The sequence below is a fragment of the Salarias fasciatus genome, chromosome 12, assembly GCF_902148845.1.
Source record: "Salarias fasciatus chromosome 12, fSalaFa1.1, whole genome shotgun sequence".
In the NCBI taxonomy this organism is placed as follows: Eukaryota; Metazoa; Chordata; class Actinopteri; order Blenniiformes; family Blenniidae; genus Salarias; species Salarias fasciatus.
The window spans coordinates 1,623,287-1,647,298 of record NC_043756.1 but is presented as its reverse complement, the minus strand read 5'-3'; the positions used below and the strand labels follow the sequence as shown (position 1 = coordinate 1,647,298).

The window sequence follows — 24,012 nt, the reverse complement described above, 5'->3', positions numbered from 1 at the left end:
GAGAGAGAGGAGGAGGAAGAGAGAGAGAGGAGGAGGAAGAGAGAGAGAGGAGGAGATGTTTTGCTCCATGGTGATTTTATGATCTCAACAAACTTGATGGGAAATAAATAAAGAGAACGAGAGGAAGAAAGAGATGAATGTGTGAGAGAGAGCAAGAGAGAGAGAGAAAGCCAGAGAGAGAGAGAGAGAGAGCAAGAGAGAGAGAGAGAGCCAGAGAGAGAGAGAGAGGGAGGGAGAGAGAGAGAGAGGACTAATCTCACACATAAACACTCTCCCTCCCAGTCTCTCAGTCAGTTGCGACAACAGGCTCTCCGAGGACGACACCACAAAGCAGCATCGCTCGCACAGCCGCTACACACACACACACACACACACACACACACACACACACACACGCACACACGCGGAAGAGGGAGGAAGGAAGGAGCGCAGAGAAGAAGTGACCCGGAGGAAGTGGGAGAGGCAGCGGAGGTAAGACTGGAGCTCATCGCCTCGTCTCTCCTGGAGCTCGGAGCCCGGCCGGGTGTCCGGACGACGGAGGTCAGGTCAGGGGTCACGGCAGGGCTCTGTCAGACCTGTGAGGGTCACGGGCGGGGAGTGGATGAAAGCTTGTCAGGGGTCAGAGTTCAAGCTGCTGCTGCTGAGCTCCGGCCGGTCGGGAGAAAGCAGGAAAACGCTTCTGTTCATTAAACATCATGGAACTCTCATCAGATTTAATTCAGTTTGTGACAGTTTTAACTTTTCTCTTATTCATTAGTACTCCTAACATTTTATCTATCAGTGTAATTCTCATTTCTCGTGGTAAATGTCTCCCGAGTGTTTGCTTCATGCTCAGATTTCAGATCCGTAGGGAAGTCGCTGCAGGATGAGCTAATTTCACGTTTCAGTCTGTATTTACCGCCGTGAATACAGACCGACTCTCACAGCGTTTAATAATAATTACACTTCTGTTCCATTCAGTTTGTAAAAGAATTTCTAACGTATGAATGTTTTTGAAATTCCAATAAAAAAGGCGAAAACTGTTCTGTTAACTACAGAAACGAGGTAATAATCCTGAAGTGTGAGGCAGCTCAGGGTCAGGGTTTTTAATGTCATAGTTCATTTTTTTATATCCAGACTTAAAGAGGAATTAAAACTGGTGGCTGCTGGGAAACAGCCGTCTGGACGAACTCGCCCTGAGTCCTGACCTACCGCTCCCACGTCCGGTGGAAAAATTAGAAGCAACTGTTGCTTTTTATTTGCTGTTGTTCCGTGGTGGACTCGGCCCACTGGACGGTCCTCTCCTGCGTCCTCCTCCTCGTGTTGGAGTCCCGCTTTGTTTTTTGAAGCACTTCCAGGCTGAGTTTGCGTTGCTGCACATCAGGTATTTCCTCCGGCAGAGTGCGAGACGTGAAGCTGGAACGAGGCCAGCTCCGTGCCACTCCCCTCCGGCTCCCCGCCTCAAAAACAACCAGCGTCAGACAATGGGGGTCTGCATGGAGCCGAGCGGGGCCGGTCCGGGGCCGCGGGGCCGCGGGGCCGCCGGGGGACGCGGTCCTGCGTCGCCGACCTTCAGCCTGGTTACTGAGGGACAATAAGAGCAGGAGACGAGGACAGACGGGCAGAAGGGTGAATGCTCTCATTGTCTGGGCGGCGGGGGGGGGGGGGGGGGGGGGGGGGGGGGGTGATCTGCCTGTGAGGTTAATGTCACACACACATCCTGTGGAGGACCTGGGATGGATCTCTGGAGCCGTGTGGCCGATGGCTCCGTGTCAGACGATACTGCGGTCCTTTGCTCGCCTCACGGCTTCCCTCTAATTAGAGGTGCTGTTTAGAGTCAAACCCGTCCGGCCGAACCTTCTCCCGGTTTACTGAGCAGGTGGAGACCATGCTAGGTGGAGGCGGCGGCCCTGGACCCCCATGAGGAAAGCAGGATGAGAACTGAGACTCTGGCTCTGAGAGAAGTTTCCACTCAGGCAGATGACGGTCCGGCGACGAGGCGCTCCGCCTCACTCGGACATCTGAAAAGCTTTTCACGTCTTTTATAGAGACCTTGACTTTCTGGACGCCGCTTCCAGCGGCTGCCAAAGCTGTTACTGTGTGAAAATGTCAGCGATGCAACAGAAGTTCAGCGGCAGATCTGGACATGAAGCACCGTCCGTAGAAGGCAGACGGGCAGAGCGGGTGGAGATTAACACTCCTCCTGCAGCTGATTCCACAGGTTCTCAGGGCTTTCCTCCTCCTTCAAGCTGTTTTGTGTTTACCTCCGTATGGAGTCACTTTAATTTGTCCAGAAATCTGATAAAGATCACAGACTGCAGCGGCTTCTGACTGAGCCGCAAATCCGACTGGAGACAAAAATCTTAATTCCTCACAAAGCTGGAACCTGCCGGCTGCGAGAAGAGAGAGCAGAGAGTGAGCTTCACCTCTGAGAGAACACAAAGCGGCAGGAAGAGGCTGGCAGAACGGAGCGGAGGGCGGCTTCAGCCGCCGGACCGGTCCGCCAGCTGGAAGACGAGCAGGGAAAGCACAGGCCGCAGGGTTTGAGAGGGTCCGCGGTGGGTCGGTGCGGGGGTGAGGGTCTGCCGTGCGGGGGTGAGGGTCCGCGTGTGGGGGTGAGGGTCTGCCGTGTGGGGGTGAGGGTCCGCCGTGCGGGGATCTGGGGGTCTCGGGGTCTGGGGGTCTCGGGGTCTGGGGGTCTGGGGGTCTGGGGCGCCTCCCTGGGAGCAGAGCACATTCCGGCTGCTCGGCCACATTAGGGCATTAGCTGGAGCAGCAGGCTGAATAATGCATGGCCTTTATTTATGAGCAGAGTGCAGATGTCCTCTGAAGCGTGCTGGACCACGTGGACTCCTGTCTCCGTCACTTCTGTTGACACTGCAGTTTCACGGTGACCGGCCATAACTTTATGACCCCCTGCACTGACTCTGAGCTGCCTGAAGCCAGGCGTCAGCAGCAGGGGCAGCACAGTGGACCACCCTGGACTGGTTAGTGTCCTCAGCTGTCTGGACGTCTCAGAGGACAGAGACACGTCCAGACGATTCACAGAGAAGACCCAACAACTGCAAGAGCGAGTAGAGGGGAGGAAAAATCCTTTAACAGGAAGAAACCTGCAGAACCAGACCCAGAGGAGACTTCCTGTAGAACCAGACCCAGAGGAGACTTCCTGCAGAACCAGACCCAGAGGAGACTTCCTGCAGAACCAGACCCAGAGGAGACTTCCTGCAGAACCAGACCCAGAGGAGACTTCCTGTAGAACCAGACCCAGAGCAGACTTCCTGTAGAACCAGACCCAGAGGAGACTTCCTGTAGAACCAGACCCAGAGGAGACTTCCTGCAGAACCAGACCCAGAGGAGACTTCCTGTAGAACCAGACCCAGAGCAGACTTCCTGTAGAACCAGACCCAGAGGAGACTTCCTGTAGAACCAGACCCAGAGGAGACTTCCTGCAGAACCAGACCCAGAGGAGACTTCCTGCAGAACCAGACCCAGAGGAGACTTCCTGCAGAACCAGACCCAGAGGAGACTTCCTGTAGAACCAGACCCAGAGGAGACTTCCTGCAGAACCAGACCCAGAGGAGACTTCCTGCAGAACCAGACCCAGAGACTTCCTGTAGAACCAGACCCAGAGGAGACTTCCTGTAGAACCAGACCCAGAGGAGACTTCCTGTAGAACCAGACCCAGAGCAGACTTCCTGTAGAACCAGACCCAGAGCAGACTTCCTGTAGAACCAGACCCAGAGGAGACTTCCTGCAGAACCAGACCCAGAGGAGACTTCCTGTAGAACCAGACCCAGAGCAGACTTCCTGTAGAACCAGACCCAGAGGAGACTTCCTGCAGAACCAGACCCAGAGCAGACTTCCTGCAGAACCAGACCCAGAGGAGACTTCCTGTAGAACCAGACCCAGAGGAGACTTCCTGCAGAACCAGACTGTCAGCTGTTCCAGGGGTAGAAGGAGAGAAAAGGAGGGACAGATGGGACATTTGAAGAACAAATCCTTAAACAATGGACAGCCAAACGACGACACGTCAATAACAAACCAGTCAGGTCTGCTGAGAGCCGCCTTGTGTTTGAGTCGCTGTGATCGGTGTGTAGCAGAGCCTCTGCAGTGCTTCAGGTGTGAGACGCTGTGTGGACGGACGGTTGTCGGACCGTAGCTTACAGGTCAGATTAGCGTGCAGAACGCTGTGTTGGGGTGAAACACAGCTAACAGTAGTTTACAGACAGAGTAATCCTCAGGTCACCAGCAGGAAACTCAACACGTCCCTGAAATCAAACGGTTCCATTCTCAGACTAACTTGTTGAATGAGGCGTTGCCAGGTGAGCTGGCGGTTCCTTCGTTAGCGGTTAGCAACTCCGTGCTAACTCAGGCTGTGTTGCCGGTGCAGGAGAAGCTGGGAAGACTTGTGTTTCTGGACGGTCCTGCAGCGGTCCTGGATCTCCCCGCAGTGTCCTGTTCTTTCAGTTTGGCCGGAGGAAGCCGGTCGCTGAGTCAGACACAGGGGGCTGACTCTGAGCTGAAGATCTGGACTGGTCCTGATCCAGGAAGGACTTCTTACTGATCCTGCCTGGAGCTTCTTCTTGTGTCGTTTGGTTGGGGTCAGCAGAGTCCGTCCTGGTCCTCCCTGGTGATGAGGCTGGACCGGGTACGAGCCCTTGAAGTCCTGGAGGTCCATCCTGTCTCTCAGTCCCCCATCATGTCCTGGTCCACAGCAGAAGCACCTGCAGTAACAGCCTCAGACCAGCAGGGGTCTGAGGAGACCCTTCCTTCCTGTGGACGGATATGAAGGACAGAAAATAGTAACAACGCTTTTTCCATTAGTTTTTCCATGAGTCCAGAGTTCAGTGTGTTTTTTTTGTTTTGTTTTGTGTTTTTTGAAATTCGTCAGATCGTATCTGTGCTAAAGCTGGAAAACGTTGTTGTACTTCAGTGTTTCCTTCATGGTGAAAGAACAATGTCTCAAACAGAAACTGTTTGTCCTTCACGGCTTTGCTGCTGTGACAAAGGTCTGATGTGAGCGACAGAACAACTTTAGGCCACGCCTCCTCCACGCTTCTGGTGTCCTGCCAATTAAAATCAATCTACCCAATCCGGCGTCCATCGACCGGCTCTGTACAGTAACACACCGCTGGCCCTGGAGCCTGGCGCACTCCCAAAATTTAAGAAAGACGTCAAAGCAAGGTCGAAGAGGGACGGTCCAGAGGGAGGGGGCCGCTGCCTCGGATTAGCGGGGTGACCTTGATGGATTCAGGACAGCGGGGGGGGGGGGGGGGGGGGGGGGGTTGGGGGGGGGGGGTTCAACTCACAGTCTGGGTGGCAAACTGTACGGACGTGTGCTCGGTTAGTGATGGCTCTCATTAATTTCTAATTCCAGAGAACCCCACTTGGCCCTGGGGGGCTGTGTGTGTGTGTGTGTGTGTGTGTGTGTGTGTGTGTGTGTGTGTGTGTGTGTGTGTGTGTGTGTGTGTGTTGTTGCGTGACAAGCAGGAAGGAAATGGCGTGCGGGGGTTAAGTAGGAAGGCTCTAAAGCTATTTAAGAGTCATAAAGTGCTTGGTCAATCAAAACAGCCCCCTGCTGTGCTCCTCATGGCTGCTGGGTCTGTGCACGTGAGCGTGTGTAATGTGTGTGTGTGTGTGTGTGTGTGTGTGTGTGTGTGTGTGTGTCTTCTTGTAGATACTGAATAGTGAGGACCAGGGGGAGTTTTTAACCAACAGAGTGAGTGTGTGTGTGTGTGTGTGTGTGTGTGTGTGTGTGTGTGTGTGTGTGTGTGTGTGTGAGCGGGCTGAACTGTGGCTCTGTTGACCAGATGTGTGGTTTCAGTCCCTCTGTCGATGGTTCCAGTAGATAGTCCTGTTCACACCACAACGTTTCTCCTGAAGACGCAGCAACGTTCGAGGCAGGCTGGGTCTCCATTCACACAGCGGCACTGGTCCTGGTTCTGGTACCAGTCCATATTCTCCTGGTCCCGGTACTGAACAAGCCAGATTTGGCCAGTCGTTGAGTTTTGGTCCTGGTTTGCAGTGAGGACCAGGTCTTCAGCTCCTCACCGAGCCTCTGCATCGCCGTCACACACCTCAGGTGAAGAGACAGAGCAGGCAGGCCGGCTGTGATTGGTCCGCTCTGCTACGTCAAGGTGGATGTTCAGAACCTCCACATGTGCTCCACAGGATGGTGGACTTTATTTTAGAAGCACAGTTAAATTCAGACCAAAACATCCTGGAACTGGTGCCGCGCTAACAGCTCAGTACACCAGCTGCTAGCTGCTAGCTGCTAGCTGTTAGCTGCTAGCTGTTAGCTGTTAGCTGTTAGCTGCTAGCTGTTAGCTCCCTGCTTCAGTCTGCTGGTTTCACCCCAAGTCAGCTGACTGAGCTTCCAGGGGTGAAGGAACTCTGTCGAGCTGCGGCAGAAAGACAAAACTTCAAGGTGACGCAGAATCGGCTGAATTTAGATCAGCCGTTGAAATGGCAGCGTGGCAGCTTCCTGGACGAACGGTCAAATCAAAGTCCCCTCTGGATTCATGCCTGGAGCATAAAACGCTTTAATGGAGTCATTAGAGAGCATCAAGTTAAACAACTCCAGTACCAGTGAATCAATGAGAGCCTGGAAGCGGCACTGGCTGAGGTCCACCCAGCTTCAGGTCCTCAGTCCAGCCTGAAGGTGAGACAGCAGACCTCTGCAGGTTTCAGCTGCCTGCTTCACACCAGCAGCAGAATGACCCTGATGAGGCTAAAACAGCAGGGATTCCTTTGGGCCTCTCGCTCTCCGTCCTCACTGTAACTCCATCTGTGTTTCCCTGCTTGCTCCCCGTCGGCGGGATCGCGGCGGCGCTCGACCACAAACTCCCGTCCAGGACCCAGTTGAAACGTGGGCCCGCCGGCCCGTGACGCTATCGACCTGACGCTAAAGGCTGGCGGCCATCTGTCCGCTCGCCCTCGCTCTCACACCCAGTTCAGGAAACCAGGCCCATGTGGGTCTGATCCCGCCCCGCAGCCCCTCCGCCGGGTCGGCCTCCCCTCTGTGGGAGAGCTGACATATGTCCTGACGACCCGCATGTAAACAGGGACGGGGGAGGGGGGCAATGCGGCATTAAACTGGATTTACATGGGCTGGGTTATAACTCTCTGTTTGACCAACATTCCCTTCCTCAGCTTCTTACACAGATGTGCTTACTGCACAGCCCAACCCATAGCAATACCAATCTATTTACATCCTCACTCAGTGTAAATTAATTAAGATTTACCATTTCAATAACTTTCATTATGCATAAAACCAGGAGTGTGTTGTACCGCTTTAGCTTAAGGCTGCTCCAGCACAGGCATCAAACAAGGCTTAAAATGAAAACACAGCATGGTAAAACAAAACAAATGAAAGCCTCTCGGTCTAGGAGTGTGAGCGTTTTCTTGTTTTATCTTCGTGTCTGTGTGAACGGTCCTGCCTTTGTGTCCAGGCTGTAGTAATGAACATTCCATCCACCAGAGGGTGCTGTTTTACATCTGTGTACTGAGTGGAGTCTTTATTTCCAGAGGAGGAAGTCGACGCGCCCAGCAGGATGCTGAATTCATGGTCAAATGAAAGGGAAGCGTTGAAGGCAGAGTTCCAGAAATCAAACATCTCTCTCTCTGTCAGCAAACTCTCAGAGAGCAGAGTAACTCGCTGTATGGAAACAGTCGTGTTGCTGAGACGTTATAACGCCGTTGTTCTCATCGTCCGTCTCCTAGCATGTGCAGACCAGCTGTTTGCCACGGCTGCAGCGCCACCAGCTCAAGCAGCGTTCTGGAAAGCTTCGTTTCGCCCCGTTTCCATGGAGACGGAGCTTTTTCAAACACTTGTGTTTTTGTGTAAACGTAGCACCGAAACATTTCATTAGAACACGTCCGAGTTGAGCAGCTCATCGTGCGTTCAGGAGCAGCTGCTGCCAGACTCCGGTGTTCTTGGTGAACATCCTCACTAACGCGGCTTCTTCTGGTCTGGATCCCGTCAGACTCTGATCTCTGATCCCAGACGGGATCCGGCCGACCCGGTGGAGGCATGGCGAGCCGGCACCACCACGGCCATCACCTTCCTGTACATCCAGGAGTCCTACTCACCGCCCGGTCTGTGACGAGGCTTTGAGTCCAGCACGGCGTCGGTGAGGTCCATGTCGGTGATGAGACTCGACATGGTCTGATTTCAGTTCTCTGAAGGTCATCAGGAGGTCAGCGCGGCCGGCTCTGTTAGGACAGACGCTTGACTTAGAGCTGATTCACAGCAGCACAGTCTTCACACCTCGTCTGTTTGCAGGGTGGATTGGGCTTACCGTATTAGATATAAGTGCTGGTATCGGTGCTGGGTTTCGGCATGTAGCTGAAGGCTCGTACTGCCACTTCAACTCTGGGAAGACTCACTGTGAGTTGAGGACATGATCTGGCTTGTCTCCAGTCCAGATTCTGATGCAGCCTTATGGATGCCCTACTTACTGGTTTAATTTGAGAGAGACGTCAGGAGTCTGATGTTACTCTGAGCTGGTTTTAGGCTGGAAGGAGGAATCCAAACAGTCCAGTGACCTAAACTTGTCTTGTCTTGTGTCTGGCTTGGGGAATGATCCAGGATTACTCTGTCTTTATCCAAATAGTCCCCAGCTTCCAGAGCACCGTAACAAGAGGGAGGCTAAAGGCTTCAGTGGAAACACCTTCCAGTTGCAGCTCCGCCAGCTCTCCGTTCAGCAGAACTGCTGGTCCTCAGCTGGTCCGGTATGGCTCCGGGTCTGGTCTGTAAATAAAAACAGGAACAACAGTTATATTATGTGGCCAAACCTTTGGAGGCTGATCCAGCAGCACACAGAAGCACAAACAAAACGTCAATCATGTCACCGTCGCCTTGAGAAGATGCAGTCTGCAGATTATTGGCTGTATTGGTAGATTACTGTGATCTTGTGTTCAAGATCTCCCAAAGTTCTACCAAGAGTTTGTACTACTAGTAGTACTGTGGTCCATAACCACATTGTCAAGATTTAGGTCTTGACTTGGTCCTGGTCTCTGAACGTTTTCGCCTTGTCTTGGTCTTGACTTGGTCCTGGTCTCTGAACATTTTCGCCTTGTCTTGGTCTTGACTTGGTGCTGGCCTCAGAATGTCTCGGTCTTGTCTTGTTCTTGGGATCTTCTTGGTTCTTTAATGTCTGCTCTTCGTGTTTTGAAAGTCATTTCCTCAGCTCAGCAGCGACCTGAACACAGCTTTGATTCCTCGCTGGCCCCGTTAATGAGGTTGAAACTGCAGCATGTTTTACCTCTCTCTCTCTCTCTCTCTCTCACACACACACACACACACACACACACACACACACACACACACACACACACTGGAAGCCTCTTGATTCCACTGGAAGTGGCTCGTATCTCACATTTGCTTCATGTCATCAGAGAGTTTGGAGGCTGGCAAGGCGGCGTGCTGGGCTCTAAAGGCTGTGATGGGGGGGGGGGGGGGGTCTCTGGAGGACCGGCTCTGCATTGTCAGACTCAGAAAAAGAACTTCCAGGCCTTTTCATCTGCTTTTCCTCTCTTTCCCTGGGCGATAAGTGGGAAGCACCAGAGGAAGGTGGCAGGACTGATTCCCGCTCTCTCAGAGCTGGACCTGCTCAGACTGCTGCCCCCCCGCTGTGAGCTGGCCACCTTCCTTCCAGGCGCGGAGCGGGAATGAGACGGGAAACAGCAGCCAGCCTCTCTTACATTTCCTTTGTGCTTCTGAGCAGCGCTCGTCCTCCACCTCAGGAGCGCCGTGATTGGCTGGACGTGGCGGGGCAGTTTGGAGGTGGGGCGAGAGAGACGGAGGTGAGAGAGAGAGCAGAGAGGCCGGAGAGCGAGGCGGAGAGAGGAACCAGTTTATCTGACTGTCACAGCCTGCTCTGTACCACACACTCACACTCACACACACACACACACACACACACACACACACACACACACACACACACACACCTCCTGCCCTCCCTGCCTCCTCCCCCCTTTACAGGATAATCCTCCCCTCAACCACCCCCACCTCCAAAATACCATCGCTCAGTTAAAGATGTTTCTGAGGGTCTGCACACACACACACACACACACACACACACTCACACACACACACACACACACACACACACACACACACACACACACACACACACACACACACACACACACACACACACACAGTCTCGTATTTCTATCCTTGTGGGGACCTTCCATTGACTCCCATTCATGTCTAGCCCCTAACCCTGACCCTTACCCTAACCCTAACCCACACCACAACAAAGCCTAACCCTAAAGAAATGTTTTTGCACTTTTACTTTTTTCAGTAACAACAACATGGTCAAGAAAACACTGTTTCTCCTACTTAGGACCGGAAAAAGGTCCCCACAAGGCACGTCGTTCCACGCTTTGCTATCCTTGTGGGGACATTTGGCCCCGACAAGGATAGAAATACAAGAACACACACACTCACACACACACACACACACACACACGCCAGGACTCATAAGACACTGGTGCTCTGCAGATGGAAACATTTGCCTTTCACAGATAATTACCCCCCTCCCCCCCTCCTCCCTCCCTCCCCCTCCTTCTCCCCCCTCCTCCTCCTCCTCCTCCTCCTCCTCCTCTTCCTCCTCCTCCTCCTCCTCCTCCTCCTCCTCCTCCTCCTCCTCCTCCTCCTCCCCCATGTGTGTTTGTCAGCACGCCGTCTTCATGCATCATTGAGATAATCTTGGCACAGTTTTTGTTGTTTGTTCTTCAATCTGCAGCTAAACATGAATCACAAGGAAGGAATGAGAAAGAAAGAGAAGCATCTGCAATCGTTCATGAGACTATCTATCCATCCATCCATCCATCCTTCCTTCCATCATGCTTCAGGGTATCTCTTTAGGTTGTGATTGTTGGATTAATTGTTTGGAGAAATGCATTATGAAAAATAAAGTCTTTGACTGTAAAGACATTAATAATGAGCAACGCCTCGTTGGTTCTGAGAACGGAGAGGAGTAGCTGGTCCCTGCCCTTCCTCCCGGCCTGGCTCTTCTCCTCTCCTCTGACGTCTGCTTCTCCGGAGGTGTGGAGCGCCTCAGCAGCTCCTTCTCCAAAAGACAGAAGAAGGTTTGCCTGTTTTATTGATGAGCGGCTGAGAGGCTGCTGCAGGGCATCCCCCATTAGCGGAGCGGCGGGGGCTCCGTGAGCAGGAGGGGGGGGGGGCTGGAGGGAGGAGTGGAGGTGAAGAGGAGGGCACGGGGGGCGAGGGGGGGTCAGGAGGTGAGGTGGAAGAGGAGCGACCTGACAGAGGAGTCACAGGAGAGCAGCGCTGCCCGGATAAACACACCGCCCACCCTGACTGACACACTCCTCACTGAGGTCAGCCAGGTGAGAGGTCAGCCAGGTGAGAGGTCAGCCAGGTGTAGGTGAACCAGGTGTAGGTTAACCAGGTTTAGGTTAACCAGGTTTAATGAGGTTCAGCGGAGGAGACTCATCTTCCAAACATTTTATGGCGTTATTGGAAAGCCGTTGTGTTTTTGTCTTTATCAGCCGTCCATCTGACACTGCTGCTGCAGTTATTCTCAGGAGGTCTGATCTTGGATCTGGTCTGACTGCAGACACAGCGGTCCTCCAGTGGTTGAGGGTTTGATTCCGCCCCCTGGTGGTCCTGAGCAGGACCCTGACCTGCAGGGCTCCTCGGTGAGGAGCTGCAGCGTCTCTGTCCCCTGGAGACACTCCGGTCCACAGAGACCCGACCGATCCGTCCGCACAACAACATGACGACAGCGTCTCCACGCCGGCGGGCTGGGGCGGGGCGGGGGTGCCGCAGCGATGCTCCCAAAACGCCCAATTAACAGCGTGGAACAAGCAGACAGGGTTCCTCTCTGAACCGCTTCAGCGTCACACTAATTAATAAGTCGGTCACATCCTGGCCCAGGAACAGGAGAACACCTGGTTCACGGGGGCTTCAGAGCCGGCCCTCCCCACCGCCGTCCTCTCAGCACACCTGACTTCACCTCCCCGCTCTTCGCTCAGTACCGTCTGTCTTTCCTGCGGTTCGGATCAGTCCGACAGTCGTATCAATCAGTGTTTGAACCCAGAGGAGCCTGGCTCAAGGAGCCGTGAAGCACAGCAGCTCTGCTGAGGACATGACTGAGTTCCTCTTCTGTTCTACTGTCCCTCCTCACAGGTGGTCCTACCCAGCAGCCCCCGGCCCCCTGCTGAGCGGCCTGTGAGCTTCTGAGCACCCCTGCACCTGTGTGTGTGTGTGTGTGTGTGTGTGTGTGTGTGTGTGTGTGTGTGTGTGTGTGTGTGTGAGACCATGCTGTGGACGCTGCTGCTCGCCCTGCTGCTGCTCCTGCTGCTGCAGACTCAGCTCTCGGTGTGTTTGAGGTTGAGGGGGCTACGCTCCGGGGCTTCGAGGTCGCCCGCCACCTCTTCCTCCTCCTCCTCCTCCTCCTCGTACAACGCCACCCAGCAGCGGCTGCCGGGGGCCATCATCATCGGCGTGAGGAAAGGCGGCACCAGAGCCCTGCTGGAGATGCTGAACCTGCACCCGGATGTGGAGGTGGCCAAAGCCGAGGTACCAGCAGCCGCTGCCGTCAGAGCACACACACCGTCTCACACACACACACACACACACACACACACACACACACACACACACACACACACACACACACAGTCTCGTATTTCTATCCTTGTGGGGACCTTCCATTGACTCCCATTCATGTCTAGCCCCTAACCCTGACCCTTACCCTAACCCTAACCCACACCACAACAAAGCCTAACCCTAAAGAAATGTTTTTGCACTTTACTTTTTTCAGTAACAACAACATGGTCAAGAAAACACTGTTTCTCCTACTTAGGACCGGAAAAAGGTCCCCACAAGGCACGTCGTTCCACGTTTTGCTATCCATGTGGGGACATTTGGCCCCAACAAGGATAGAAATACGAGAACACACACACACACACACACACACACACACACACACACACACACACACACACACACAGCTCTCAGAGCACGCCAAGAGAACAGCAACACGAGGAGAACCTCCGGCCGTCCGTCACGGCCGTTGGCTGGAGTCTGGAGAAACACGAGCGTCAGATAAAAGCAGCCGCTCACACCGTCACGGCTCAGTGGGCGTTAACGACTGTTTTCCGGCTTTTTCTGGGAATGAAGATAAACGTGATAAAGCAGAAGTTTGGTCTTTGTTCGAACATGAGGAGACTCTGAATATGTGTACAGTACAGATAAATCCAGATGCCATACCGACACGGGGCCGATGACGCACTGCTGGGACGGCCATACTGGGCTCCAGACGACCTGAGCTCCCGGTCCAGGTGGATCAGGTCTTCCTAACCCGGGTCTTCCCCTACAGGTGCACTACTTCAACGTGGAGGAGCACTACCGCCGCGGCCCGGCCTGGTACCGAGCCCAGATGCCCTTCACCGCCGAGGGCCAGCTGACGGTGGAGAAGACCCCCGGGTACTTCGCCGCCCCGCAGGTTCCGGCCCGGGTGTGGGACGCCAACCCCGCCGTCCGCCTGCTGCTCATCGTGCGCGACCCGGCCGAGAGGCTGGTGTCCGACTACACCCAGGTCCTGCACAACCGGCGCAGCCGCCACAAGCCCTACCGGCCGCTGGAGGAGCTCCTGCTCCGCGGGGGCCGGGTCGACCCCGGGTACAAGGCCCTGCAGAGGAGCCTGTACCACCAGCACCTGGCCCGCTGGCTGGACGTCTTCCCCCGGGACCAGATCCACGTGGTGGACGGGGACGCGCTCATCCGGGACCCCTTCCCCGAGCTGAGGCGGGCGGAGAGGTTCCTGGACCTGCCCCCCAGGATCGACCCCCACAACTTCTACTACAACGCCACCAAGGGCTTCTACTGCCTGCTGTCCGCCGGACACGACAAGTGCCTGGACGAGTCCAAAGGCCGGCGGCACGCCCCGCTGAGCGGCGCCGCCCTGCAGGAGCTCTGCCGCTACCTCCGGGAGCCCAACCAGCTGTTCTTCCAGATGGTGGGCAGGTCCTTCTCCTGGTGCTGACCGGACGCCGTCCGGACGCCGTCCAGACTCTGCAGGCTCGTCCAGGGACTCGGGACTCGGGAGGCGGGGACGCCTCGTCCTGCTGGTTCCCTCTCAGGTGGAGGACTGACGTCCTCGGTCCAGCTGTCCGGCACGGCGGCTCCTCTTCGGAGGGATCCACCGTGCCTCGGGGCGCTGGGGGTCAGAGGTCACTTCCAGGTGACGTGCAGACACAGGTTCCTGGATTCCATGGTTGCACTATGAACTCTGATCGTACAGAGAACTGCCCAGGTTCAGTGTGAACACACACACTCTGGTTCGTCTTTCTGCTTTAGTCCCTCAGTGTTCTAGTTTAGACACTCTACTTTCCTCCCGTTCTGTTAGCTAGTTGCTGAAATATCTTTTTCATGAGCTGGTTTGGGTTTTCTTCTCATGCTGAAAGCTGATGTTTGTGTTTTTTAGAGACGGTTCTTCTAATAAATGTTTCCACTCACTCGGCGTTCCGCCTGATTCCAGTTCACAGGGTTTGAAAACGTCAAGCTGCGAGGTGCGCAGACGGCGTCCTCCATGTGTCCACCTGTATGAAGACGTTCTCTCCGACGTGCTGCGAACGCCCCGGATCAAAGCCGGCGGCGTCTCGTTTCATCTCCGTCCTCCAGGCTCCCTCGGCGGCGGCGCTGCAGGTCACCCGGAGGACGGCCTCCTGCAGCTCCGCCCCAGCTGAGAGATCTGGACCTGAGCAGAGGAGCACTGACTGGAAGTGACTGCTGCCGCCCCCCCCCCCACCACCATTCTCCTCTTTCTGCTTTCTATACAAGGCATGTCAGAGCGTTCAGCCCAAAGAGGACAACGAAAAGCTGTCTTGGAGGGTGGATGAGTCAGAAAATGCAGTTTTACTCTGAAAATGAAGTGATATCTGTTGATACATTTCACTTTGGTTTTAGATCCAGATTTGCTTCTATATAAACCATGGATACGCCAGAAATAAGAGCGTTATGATGTTAGTGAGGAGGGAAGGATGCCTGGTCACAGTTTGCCCTGTGGGGGGCATCTGAGCCTCTTCTGCCCCAGCAGAGGAGAGCTGAAGTCTGACCCTCCGGCGTCCTCTGGTGGACGGGGAGACGCAGGAATGAAGAAGAGACAGATGATGGGACTGCTCCAGCACTTTAAAGGTAGAGTTTGTGTCTGTGGAGGAGCAGAGGCTGCGTGATGACCACCTTAATATTTCCTCCAAAACCAATCAGGCACTACAGAGAATGACTCCAGTGTCAACATGAGCGTCCTGGTTTGGAGAAAACACAAACTTCTGGCGTTCCAGAGCTCTGGCTCTCCGTGGGATCTGGTTGGAAGGTTAAGCTGTACCATGAGCCACTGCACCAACTCCTTTACTGTGTTTCTCCATGAGTTTGGCTCATTTCTTGAAACCGAAATTACATTTTCAAAACAGTAAGATCATTTGTCAGAACAGTTCAGCTCAACACCAGAGATCACTGCTGAAGCTCTCCTCTCTCCCAGAACCGTTCTCTCATGTTTCAAAGCTTCATTTCTTTCCCATAAAAACCTCAGAGCCTTCTGAACAGCTTTGGCTCATTTCTCCAAACAGGTATGTTGCTGGATCTGAGGATCAGTAAGTTTAGATCAACATGATATAATCACTTTAAATGGAGCTACATGTAGAGTAACTGTAGCTAATCAGTCGTAAAGATGTTCTGAGACACAGACCTGCACTAGTACACTTCCAATCTGATGAACTCAATCAAAACACTGTTCTGAGTAGTTTGTCCATGTTGTTTTGAAAATGTAATTTCTGTTTGAAGAAGTGAGTCAAACCACTGGAGACAAACTGTAAGAGTGTTATCAGGACTGTGGTTTCACTGAAGTCTCAACACCTGCTTCTGTGCTCTAAATCCATCACTGTCTGGGCGGAAGTGGCAGTCAGCTGCTGCTTCACGAGGGAACACGTGTCAGTGGCGCCCTCTGCTGGCAGAACAGGAAAACAACACTGAAATCGGGCGGAAGCTGGTCCAACGAATGAAAAAAAATCAAACTGCAAACACTTGGTTTGTGTGTGAATGTGTGTGTGTGTGTGTGTGTGTGTGTGTGTGTGTGTGTGTGCTGCTGGAGGTTCAGACCACTGGACACACTTCAGGTTACAAAACAAGTCAAGCAGATCGTGCCAAGGTTATTTATTCAAAGATAAAATACGCAAAGCCATTTCCCTGAACACAACAGCTTTCAAAAAAGGCTCAAACACGTCTGGATGTTTCTGCAGGGACACGTCACACACTCCTGCTGAGAAAAGGTAACAACTGGTGAGGCTGACATGCAGCGTGAGCGCCGCCCGGCTAGAGGATACCTGTCAGTGACATGTGGTGGACGCACGGCGGGACGAACCCGCCGCACCAACACACACTTTCAAGTTTTACTGTTTTCCTTCCTGCTAAGAGCTGTAAACATGAACACGAGACACTGCCGCCCGGCGCCACAGGAAGAGCTTCGGACATTGGCTTGTGGTGTAAAAAAGTCAGTTTAATACATCAGCGTTCTTGTGCAGTTGAACAAATTACAGTAAGTCCGAAGGGAACAGAACAATCAGAAGCACCGTCTCACGTCCAGCTGCTGTTACCTTGTTTGAGTCCCAAAAAAGTCATATTCTTTAAAAACACGTTATAGTAAATATTGTAACTTCAAGAAAATAACCACAAAACAAGTTTTTTTTTTATATAAAAAATGGTTTTAACAATTTCTTTTTTCAGTATAAAACATTACAGAGTCCCAGGCCAATCAAACAAATTCAAAGAATCATGAACTCCCCAGTCAAACGTTCTACAGTGACATACAAAGGGTTTACTGCCGTTAAGGGTTGGATGTACGCTTTTTCTAGTTATGGGAAAATAGAACAACACAAAGTCTAACAATCACTCTTGGTTTGCTATAATAATAATAAAAAAGAACAACTGTGAACTCCTGGTCCGTTCAAAGCCCAATCCCCCGAAATTTCTGCTCAGCGCCGGATCTATGCAGTCTTCTGCTGGCCCTTCTTCCCGATGAGGGATTTGTGGATGTGGGGAATGACACCTGGAGACGAGAAGCACCACAGATCAAACAGCCGGAAACGCTGCTGCTGCTGAGAAAACCAGGAAAAAGCAGAACCGCCGGCTCACCTCCTCCAGCGATCGTTGCCTTGATAAGGGAGTCCAACTCCTCGTCACCACGGATGGCCAGCTGCAAGTGGCGAGGGGTGATACGCTTCACCTTCAAGTCTTTGGAGGCGTTTCCCGCCAACTCTAGTACCTGGTGAGCAAAACAACAATGTGAGCACAGACAGGCCCACCACGCTCCGTCCCGCCACCACGAGGAGTGGCCTTACTTCGGCGGTGAGGTACTCGAGGATGGCGGCGCTGTACACGGCCGCCGTGGCTCCGACGCGGCCGTGGCTGGTCGTGCGAGTCTTCAAGTGTCTGTGGATACGGCCCACTGGGAACTGGCAGGAAACAGGAAGGTTCATCACAAGACAGAACAGAACAAAACAGAACCTGTGTGTGACTACATAGCAGGGGGGGGGGGGGGGGGGGTACCTGCAGGCCAGCCCTCTGGGAGCGGGACACCGCCTTGGCCTTGGCTTTGCCGCTGTCCTTTCCTGCTTTGCCTCCAGCCTGGATGGAGAGAGCAGCAGACACACCGTCAGGCAGCTCAGACGCAGGGTCAGGTAGGGAAACAATGAAACAGCGACGGTGAAGCCCCTCTCCAGCGAGGTGGTGAGGTCTGATCCAATCACAGGGAGGGAGGGCACAAAGGGGCTGCGGCGCTCCCGCAGCCGGTAAACACTCCCGCTTTCCCGCCAAACACCACCAAAACGAAACCAAGCGGCCGCGGTGCGCGAGGCGACCATCGATCACCGCACGATCCGAACCACGCACAAACCCAGACACTCCGCGGGATAAATACACACACACGGAATAAAGAGGAGAAGCCCGGGCGGACGCTGTCAGCGGGATCCGGTGCGTGACCCCGGGACACACCGAAAACAAACCGCCGCCTTCAAGTTCCCCCTCACACACTCAACCCGAGGGAAAAAGTTAGAATCACACACACAGCCGCCTTCACGCCACACAACAGGTTTATATCTTCACACACACAATAAGAAAGAGTCGAAATAAGCAAACACACCGAGTGTAGCCTGCTAGGGCACCGCTCACCGGGTCAAACTGCACTTTTCTCAATCAAACTTCGCACTTATAGTGAATAAACTCACTCCGTTAAACCTGAGACGTTCTAAAAATGTCTTAGAAAAGACTAACTCTGAGCGAAAAGCTTAAAAAGTCGGACTTTTAGCGGTAATGCTAACGCGTTAGCTGACAGTTAGCTCCTTTTGGCCACACACACACACACACACACGAATTTTATCTCCCGGTAATTTAAAATCGCGCTCCCCGCAGCCTCGTGTGAACACCGCCGCACCGGGCCCGGGCCCGCGGGCCAGGCCGTCCGCCGGAGTCCCGCTGCACCTACCATTTTTCCGTGTCCTGGGTTGATTGTAGTAGTGAGCGGATAGAAACAGTTTGGGCTCCGAGAGCGAAGAAACAATAAACCCTTTCGCAAATCTTCTGCATGCGACCCCTCGTGGGAGTCCACGCAGCCAATCAGAGCGCGCCTTGCTACTTCGAATCTGCGCTCGGACCAATCAGGGGGCGGCTTGCGGGAACTCTCACCCATCCCCCACCCGAGGATCACGGAGGCTGCCTTTGCGCACGGAACCAACAAGTAGGCGGGACTGACGGCGGAGTGTCCTTCCAGGAACGTCCGTGCCAAAAAATGTACAAAACGCATCACACGGCCCGGTTAATTCTTCCATTTCAACACAAAGACACGCGTTACTCGCAAAGATACCATTTATTATGCACGGAGTTTGCATGGAACCCTTCGTCCCAACATTAAATTCAGCATGAGACTCACGCTGGGGTGAATACTTGTTTAATACTGACCCGGAGAGCTGAAGGTTGTAAATACAGTACCGACTCAAGTGTCATCGAAGGGGGCGGGTTCTATTTGTTGACAGGCACGAAAAGGAGCCAATGGCGTGCCGCATTCTGAATCTGGTGTTGTGAGTGGCAGCCGCGGCATCCAATCAGAAGGCGGCAGCAGCGTCCGGTTTCCTCCGCTCGGAGGGGGGAGGGCGGGGGTCAGAGATACGCAGAGAGACGGGCTGCTGGTGGCGAAGATGGCGGATGGGGACAGTGGCAGTGAGCGCGGCGGCAGCAGCGGCGGCGGCGGAGGGGGAGGAGGCGGCGGCGGCTTCCAGCACTACCAGCGGGAGCCGGAGACGCAGGAGCTGGCGTCGAAGCGGCTGGACATTCAGAATAAACGCTTCTACCTGGACGTGAAGCAGAACGCCAAAGGCCGGTTCATCAAGATCGCCGAGGTGGGCGCCGGGGGCTCCAAGAGTCGGCTGACCCTCTCCATGTCAGTGGCGGCCGAATTCCGCGACTACCTGGGGGATTTTATAGAGCACTACGCCCAGCTGGGGCCTAGCACCCCGGAGCAGATCGCCCAGTCCTCCGGCGGGGATGACACCGGGCCTAGACGGGCCTTGAAGAGCGAGTTCCTGGTGCGGGAGAACCGCAAATACTACCTCGACCTGAAGGAGAACCAGCGGGGCCGCTTTCTCCGGATCCGGCAGACCGTCAACCGAGGCCCCGGCTTCGGAGTCGGGGTGGGGGGCATGCCCGGGGCCGGCCTGCAGGCCGGACAGACCATCGCCCTCCCGGCCCAGGGCTTGATAGAGTTCCGCGACGCCTTGGCCAAGTTGATAGACGACTACGGGGGAGACGAGGAGGAGCTGTCCGGCGGCGGCGGGGCCGGCGGCTACAGCGAGCTTCCGGAGGGCACCTCCATCATGGTGGACTCCAAGCGCTTCTTCTTCGACGTCGGATCCAACAAGTACGGAGTTTTCCTGCGCGTGAGCGAGGTGAAGCCCAGCTACAGAAACTCTATCACCATCCCCTTCAAGGCGTGGGGCAAGTTCGGCGGCGCGTTCAGCCGCTACGCCGAGGAGATGAAGGAGATCCAGGAGCGGCACCGGGACAAGATGTACGAGCGGAGGACCGGCGACGAGTCCGAGGGCGACGACGTGGACGACGACTGACGGAGGTGGAGGACGGAGGGCGGAGGTGGAGGTGGAGGAGGCTCACGTGTGAGGATGAGGCTGACAACACGATGCGAAGCCTGCAGACAGACAGCGACGACTATTGTGTGCATGACAAACGAACTCTGAAACAGCGGTTTTAAAGTATATTTGACTGAGAAATTATGTCTATAAGAGAGAAAATGTTCTAAAGTTAGAGGTGGATGTTTAGCTAATTGAGTGCGGACTGCAGTAGTCAGCTCCTGTATGAGATTCCCCACTGAGAACAGAATATATATAAATATCTATCTATATATAAAAACCTATCTCTAAATATATATATTGAAATATATATATATATTGATTGTACATTTGATAACCTCACACATGTAGCCCAGCAAATTCGGTTTGACAGTGCTTCAGATAAAGCAGCAGCCTCCTGGTGGGTACCTGATGGAGCGAGCTCACCTGGTCTGTGTGAGGAAGAGGAGGAGGAGGAAGGGTGAAGGATGTGCTGCTAACACAGTAACCAGCAGGCAGAGCGGCGGCCAGGCTCCGCCGTCGCTCAGTGGCGTTCGTTCTCGTCTGAAACGGACTTGGAAACAGCATACAAGAGCCACGGTGTCAGCAACACGCCTGTGTGTGTGTGTGTGTGTGTGTGTGTGTGTGTGTGTGTGTGTGTGTGTGTGTGTGTGTGGCATCACAGGACATCTGCTCCTAGCCCAGCAAGGTCTCACTCCACCTCCACCCGTGAAAGGTGATCTGTTACAAGCACAGGGCTAATTTGGACCCTCTCCAGAGAAGCCCCCCCCCCCCCCCCCTGCCCCCTGCCCTCTGCCCCCCCACCCCCCCCACCCTGACTCCTGGGCATCTTCCTCCTTCCCATCCACACGCTGGTGTCTCAGGTGCCGCCCTGTCCCGCCCGGGCGGGTGGAGGAGGTGGTGTTGCTGGTGCTGGAGCCTGTGCATCGCCCTCCAGAGGTCCCGGGGTGGGGTGGGGGGTGGGGGGCTCCTGCGGGGGTGGGGGCTGACGTAGCTCCACGGTGCACCGCCGGGATCCTCTCCTCTGGAACGGGTACCGTTACGGCTGGAGCAATTTTCAGTCTGATTGTAAGAAAAATTAGGTGCTTTTGGAAAACAAACAGAACCCCGTCCAGGGTGCTGTACCGACAGAAAAAACTAAAAATCTATATATACTGGAAGAGATTTACTTACTAAAACAGATCAAGTATAGATAGAATTATTTTTCAAAAAGAGATATATTGAAATATGTCTCAGAAATATGAGACGTTTATGGAATAATGCTGCCTAAAGTGGCTTATTTAAACACTAAACCTGGACGCAGCTGTCCAGGGCGATGTTTCATACCTGCTTTGTGTTTTTTTCCTAACATTTCGTTTCTTTGAGGAAAATCTGAAGAGAGATTGAGAACACACTCAGCACTCCAGTTCACTTTAGCGAGCATCCAGTCGTTTCCAAACCGCCGGCTCCTCCGTCGCCACGGAGGACACCAACACCGCCCTTTCTCTTTCTCTTTCTTTTTCTTCTCGTCTCCTCAGCGCTCCTTTTTTATTTTTAAGAGAAAAGAATGATGATTTCTGCATGCCTGCTCTGACGCGGAGCTGCCTTCTGTTTGTTCTTCATATTCTAAAGGCTGTAACACGGTATTTATCCATTCTTCAGAGCGGTTTTCTGTTCAGTTTCCTCCTCGGCCTGATCATAAACGGAGCTGAAGCGAGAGCCTCGGCGCTCTCTGGGAATCGTCACCGTTCATCATCCTGAATTTTCCCATTCCCACGCCACTTCCACACAGCAGAGGAACGCCATACACTCAGAATAATCAACCTGGGAGCAATAGTTTTTGTTGGGTTTCTTTTCTATGGATATGAATATGCTATATACGATATTCCACATCCTTCTTCCTGTACTGTGTTACGTGAAATGGCAGCTGTTTCAGTCGTGTGTTCTGCTGTAATATTCTACCCACTTCCTTTCAACAACCAATAAAAAGAAAAAGGTTTTTGCTCAGGACAGGTGTGATGTTTCTGTCCTCCCAGCACTTCAGTGCCACTTTTAAAAAAAACCTTTCTGTTCCATGTTAAATACCTGGATGGGTTCGTTTGGCGGTTCCCTTCAGGATGAGAAAACAGGGTTCTGACAGATTGTTTTTTTGTTTTGAAACTTCTTTATGAGTAAATGTTTTGATCACACTCCCATAGATTTCAGTACGTTAACATTTAATAAAAGGTTTTGAAAATATTTAGCTGCTCTAGAGTGTTAATTATTTTGACAGACATTTATGTGAGGTTGTTTAGCCACACAAAGTAATATAAGAGCAATAAACACTGAACTCTGAAGAACCTGCTTTAACCTCCTGTTCTGGCCGGATCTGTTTTCACTGGATTCTGACACGTGGACTGATTCACTTCTCATTTCAAAGCGTTGAAATCTCACTCCTAAATGTTTGGGGGCTGATTTCACATCAGTGTGTGAGTTTTACAGAAACAGAACCTAACAGAACCTCATATTCCACCTTCACAAACCAGTAAAACGCCACATTTAGCTGTCAGCTGATAGAACCCTGCTCTGAAGCCGGCGAGTTCCTCCTGGAGCCGCTGTGGGAGGAGTCAGGCCCAGCCAGGTGAAAGGTCATGACCTCCGCCGAATCTCATTAAACCAGCCTGTACGTCCCGCTCACACCACAGCAGCAGATCAGGACAGGAAGAACAACCCTGAAGGCTTCCATAGGAATTTACTGTTTCCTCACGAACATCACTGAGCGCTGCGACGGCGCCGAGGAGCGAGTGGAGGCTCTGGATCAACCAATGACACGAGAGGAAACCCACCGACAGCTACAGGTTGAGTCTAGTTCCACCAAAGTCATAACCTCTCTTATTGCAAGAATCAAACACAAAGTGAGCCAAAAATGAGCTGCAACTGCTCTCTGACGGAAGGGTGGAGCGGCGGGTGGAGGGGTGGGTGGAGCGGCGGGTGGAGCGGCGGGTGGAGCGGCGGGGATGATGGAGTCATGGGGATGATGGAGTGACGGGGAGAGGCTCCCTCTGAAATCTCCAGTCTTCTGTTCCTCTCAGTACCTGGTGAGTTCCACCAGCGTTGGAAGAGAAGCCGGCCGCCGTCGGGTCTGTCCAGGAGGTGGCGTTGGAGTGCAGTGGCGAAGGGAAGTATTCACACCCCTGAAGGTTCTCCCTCTGTGTCATTTGGCAAAATTCATTCTTGGGAATGATGCAACAAGTTCTTCACACCTGGATTTGGGGATCCAGTCCAGTTCTGTCAGGTTGGTGGACGGCCATGCTGAGGTCTCTCCAGAGCCGCTCAGTGGGTTCTGGTCAGGATTCTGGCTGGGCCGGTCTAGAACGGTCCCCGGGCTGTTCTGAAGCCACTCCTTCGTTATTCCAGCTGTGTGCTTCGGGTCATTGTTGAAAGGTGAGCCTTGGGCCCGGTCTGAGCCCTGAGACTCTGGAAGGTTCTCCTCCAGGATCTTTCTGTACCTCTACGTTCATCTTTCCTTCAGTGGCAGCCGGTGGTCCTGTCGCCGCAGCTCAACCCCCACGAGATGATGTGAAGAAGCAGAACCGTCTGAAGGAGGATCAGAAGAATGGAAGCATGGGAGTTCAAAATGAACGTCGCTGCAAAGGCTCTGAATACTGACGACCATGAGAGACTTCAGTTGAACTTTTTCAGAAATTTGCGAAAACGTCTACATTTCTGTTTTCTCTGTCAGGACGGCAGCCCAGTGCAGACTTGATTCTGGCAAACGGCTGCAACGACACAGAGCGAGAAGCTGCAAGGCTCTGAAGACTTCCCCAGCCTACCAGCTCCAGCACTCCTTCTCCTGCTCTGTTGGTAAAAACAGCCCCGTCAGCAGGAGGACGGTTCGATCCC

General features: G+C 53.5%; 3 protein-coding genes across 3 annotated transcripts; 2 read left to right on the top strand and 1 right to left on the bottom strand.

Moving 5' to 3' along the window:
* The first annotated feature begins 251 nt into the window (after positions 1-251).
* hs3st1l2 (heparan sulfate (glucosamine) 3-O-sulfotransferase 1-like 2) lies at positions 252-14,478 on the top strand. Its single transcript, XM_030105493.1, has 3 exons — positions 252-471; positions 12,146-12,538; positions 13,341-14,478. The coding sequence occupies exons 2-3, from the start codon at positions 12,278-12,280 to the stop codon at positions 14,004-14,006; spliced, it is 927 nt and encodes a 308-aa protein (XP_029961353.1). The 5' UTR covers positions 252-471; positions 12,146-12,277; the 3' UTR covers positions 14,007-14,478.
* A 1,676-nt stretch (positions 14,479-16,154) lies between these two features.
* On the bottom strand, positions 16,155-18,716 carry LOC115398632 (histone H2A.V). Its single transcript, XM_030105494.1, has 5 exons — positions 18,498-18,716; positions 17,564-17,641; positions 17,356-17,469; positions 17,150-17,279; positions 16,155-17,063 (listed from the first exon to the last, which is right to left on the bottom strand). The coding sequence occupies exons 1-5, from the start codon at positions 18,699-18,701 to the stop codon at positions 17,002-17,004; spliced, it is 588 nt and encodes a 195-aa protein (XP_029961354.1). The 5' UTR covers positions 18,702-18,716; the 3' UTR covers positions 16,155-17,001.
* A 454-nt stretch (positions 18,717-19,170) lies between these two features.
* On the top strand, positions 19,171-22,140 carry LOC115398633 (transcriptional activator protein Pur-beta). The gene is made up of 2 exons (XM_030105495.1): positions 19,171-20,149; positions 20,190-22,140. The coding sequence occupies exon 1, from the start codon at positions 19,207-19,209 to the stop codon at positions 20,128-20,130; it is 924 nt and encodes a 307-aa protein (XP_029961355.1). The 5' UTR covers positions 19,171-19,206; the 3' UTR covers positions 20,131-20,149; positions 20,190-22,140.
* The last annotated feature ends 1,872 nt before the right edge of the window (positions 22,141-24,012 follow it).